This window comes from Crocodylus porosus, unplaced genomic scaffold (genome assembly GCF_001723895.1).
Source record: "Crocodylus porosus isolate Cpor-Errol unplaced genomic scaffold, CroPor_comp1, whole genome shotgun sequence".
NCBI lineage: Eukaryota > Metazoa > Chordata > Crocodylia > Crocodylidae > Crocodylus > Crocodylus porosus.
In genome coordinates this window covers 12,224,383-12,227,439 of record NW_017728918.1, presented here as the reverse complement: position 1 = coordinate 12,227,439, position 3,057 = coordinate 12,224,383, and the positions used below count along the sequence as shown (strand labels likewise).

General features: G+C 43.3%; 1 protein-coding gene across 1 annotated transcript in view; it reads right to left on the bottom strand.

Moving 5' to 3' along the window:
• ATAD2B (ATPase family, AAA domain containing 2B) overlaps positions 1–3,057 on the bottom strand; it is a 114,818-nt gene that overhangs the window by 92,728 nt on the left and 19,033 nt on the right. Inside the window, exon 9 of the mRNA XM_019538128.1 lies at positions 2,000–2,116. Within this exon, the coding sequence (XP_019393673.1) occupies positions 2,000–2,116 (117 nt within the window). The remainder of the gene's footprint in view (positions 1–1,999; positions 2,117–3,057) is intronic.

Here is a 3,057-nt window from a genome sequence, read left to right as displayed (position 1 = left end):
CAAATCCAGGGGGACACATATCCCTCATGCCTCCTCAGGGGTAAGCACAGCAACCAGGAGCCACCCCCCTTCCCCAGCCCCCTGCCCACTACCCCTGGACAAGCCACCCACGGGCTCTGTCCCCAGGGTCATATTGACTGCCCTCACTGGGTATTGCCTGTCCCTTGCCCCACTCCCTCCCTCACCACAGGGCCTCAATCTGCATCCCCATGCCCTTTTCATCCCCCACAACCCTTCCCTCCCCACAGGCTTACCAAAAGAATGCTGCACTACAAACTCCCTGGCCTCATGTGTGCTGGTGCATTCCTGGCCTCATGCATGCTGCAGCTGCGCACACGCACGTTGCATTTATTGGTGACTCTTTCGGCTAAGTCGGCCAAACAAAGCTGATTGCCAATGTTTATTTTCCTTTTAAAATCAGTGCCGAGCCAATATAGTGCCAAGCACCTCTAGTTATAAAAGCAGGGTACTTTTCAATTAGAGGAACAGGCAAAACTACCATCAGCTACTGGCCTAACCTAGCTGCATCGCCACTTTGTCTGCATTAAACTTTAAACAGTGAGCTCTTATCCAGGCTTCCGTTCACCCCAAACTAAACTATCTCTGCGTCAGGTTGTTAACAGCATTTGTCAGACTGGATGTGGCAGTTACTGGTCTTGCTACATTGGAGTACAACACACTCCATGCTGCATTAACCACAAGAGGTCCTATATACATATTTAGCAACTTTATACAGAATTCCATTAGACACAAAGAGCGATTCTCCTCCTTTGCCCACAGTGGATTCTGGGGCCCCGATAGATACTAAAATTAAGATGTGATTTAGTCTGTTAATCTTGCCATAAATAGTAACCATGCTGCATGTTGAAGGAATTAATGACCTGAGAACAGGAAACCAGATAAAACATTCTACAAAAGACCTGCATCATTTTTGTGGCTGGTTTCCATTGCACTTTAAACTGAATGTGTGGTAGGGTAACCAGAACTGGCTCAAGACCGCAGTGTGGTCCTGGATCTGCAACTGACAACCAACTGATTGCTGGTTCCAGCCCCAGGACCACACCCAAGTCTTGAACTAGCACCAGCATGGTCCCAGGCCTGGAACTGATGAGCAGCTGATTGTCAGTCCCGCCCTCTGGAATTGCACAGGAGTCTCAGACCAGCTTCACTGTGGCCCCAGGACTGGCACCAACGATCAGCTGGTTGTCAGTCCCAAGCCCAAGACTTTGTGGGTACCTTGAACATGCTCTGGTGCAGTCCCAGGGGTGAGGCTAATAATCAGCTGATTACTGGTAAGAGCCTCAGGACCACAAAGTCTGACACTGGCTTTGGTGTGATCCTGGGGCAAGGAAAGACCATCAGACCCGCATGACAAAACTGGGGTCTGGAACTCACTGGGACTGCAATGGAATCTGTAACTGGCTTCACTGGGGTCTCAAAGCTAGGACCAGCAATTAGCTTACTCTTCTAGCTCCAGGAGTGCAGAAGAGTCTGGAAATACCACAGTGCAGCCCCAGGCTGTAGCACTTGGCTTTCAACTTACCAATGCAAGGGAATCCTGGGAGCCCGGGCTCCTCCTAAACTGGCAAATAGTAATGGTGCCATTAAGTTCTGATCACTGATCTCAAAAATCAGGCATCCTGCCATGCACATGTGGCATGACAGAAGGTGCAATTGTTAGAACAGGGGAATCAAATCCCAGTGCATCTTTAAATGAACATGTGCAAGGGGTCAAACAGTAGAGCAGAGGTGCATAACCTTCAGGAGGTCACTTAGCAAGTCCAACAGAGGAACAAAATTTCTCCTTGCATACAGTTGCATGCTTTCACTACCAGACAAGGTTTACACTCAGTAACCAGAGAAAGTAGGACGAAACTATTAAGGTACATTGCAGAGAAAATATATAGAGTCTTTGAGATCCACTAAACAGCAACAAAGCTAAGAGAGACATCATGTTTGATCTGATTTAAGAAGGAAACCTATGGTCCTGCTCCCTTACCTATTGGAGGTGCTTGATACCTTTCTACAGTTTTTCTTTGTCTTAAATTATACGGTCGATCATTTTCTTCTCCTTCTGCCTCCTCTGCTTCTATATCTCCATCTTCCTCTTGAGATTCTTTAAAAGAGTACAAACATTGTGAATACTTCTGGTAATTTATTCCAGAGGCAGCTTCATCCCCAATTCTAAAACACAGCTTTTCTAAATCTAAAAAGATATTTTTTTCCTACGAGTCAATGTAAACAAATAATACATGGAAGCCTATGAGATATTTTGCCAGCTTTCCCTCTAGCATCCACCCTTTTTTTTAAATAAACAGAATTTTTAGTAGTTTTGTGTTTACCAAGTTGTTTTAAACAAGCTAATTACATTACCCACCTTTTTTCTTTAATAATTATTTCCTACCTCCCTGAAAAAACTTTCCAGCAACCTAGAATACCTTCTTCCTCTTGATTTTTCTATGATAATTATATAAAATATATGATTTTTTTATTAACACGGAAACAATTACAACTGCAAAATTAGCAGGCTAATTCCTATATGCAATTCTTGCAAATAAACCTAAACACATAAGATAGAGAGAACAGCTGGATACTACTGCTAGAATGATCACTCAAGTAATAGTTAATGATTTTTAAATTGCCAACATTGGGTTCCAGAATTAACACCCTGCTGTGATTAATGGGGACAGTTTACATTTACCAGAGCAACTGTTTCAGTTCACTAAGTAAGGAATACTGCTTTAATTTGTTCCACATTTGGAATACCAATTTAAGCAATTTCTTTTTTAAACAAAAACTTTAATTCTGGAAAATACCAAGATCTGTTAAGATCATAAATCTGCATGCTAAAGAGGAGAATTTTACAGTGCATACTTCCAGTGGTCCCATTCAAATAGTCAGTTAAACAATTCTAGAGCTAGATCCAGAAAACAAACAGTACAAATTCTCTGTTGCACTGCTTACCTCTATCAACACAAGAGTTACCGTATTTTTCGGACCATAAGACGCACCTGACCATAAGACGCACCCAGTTTTTATGGCAGGAGAGACTATGTG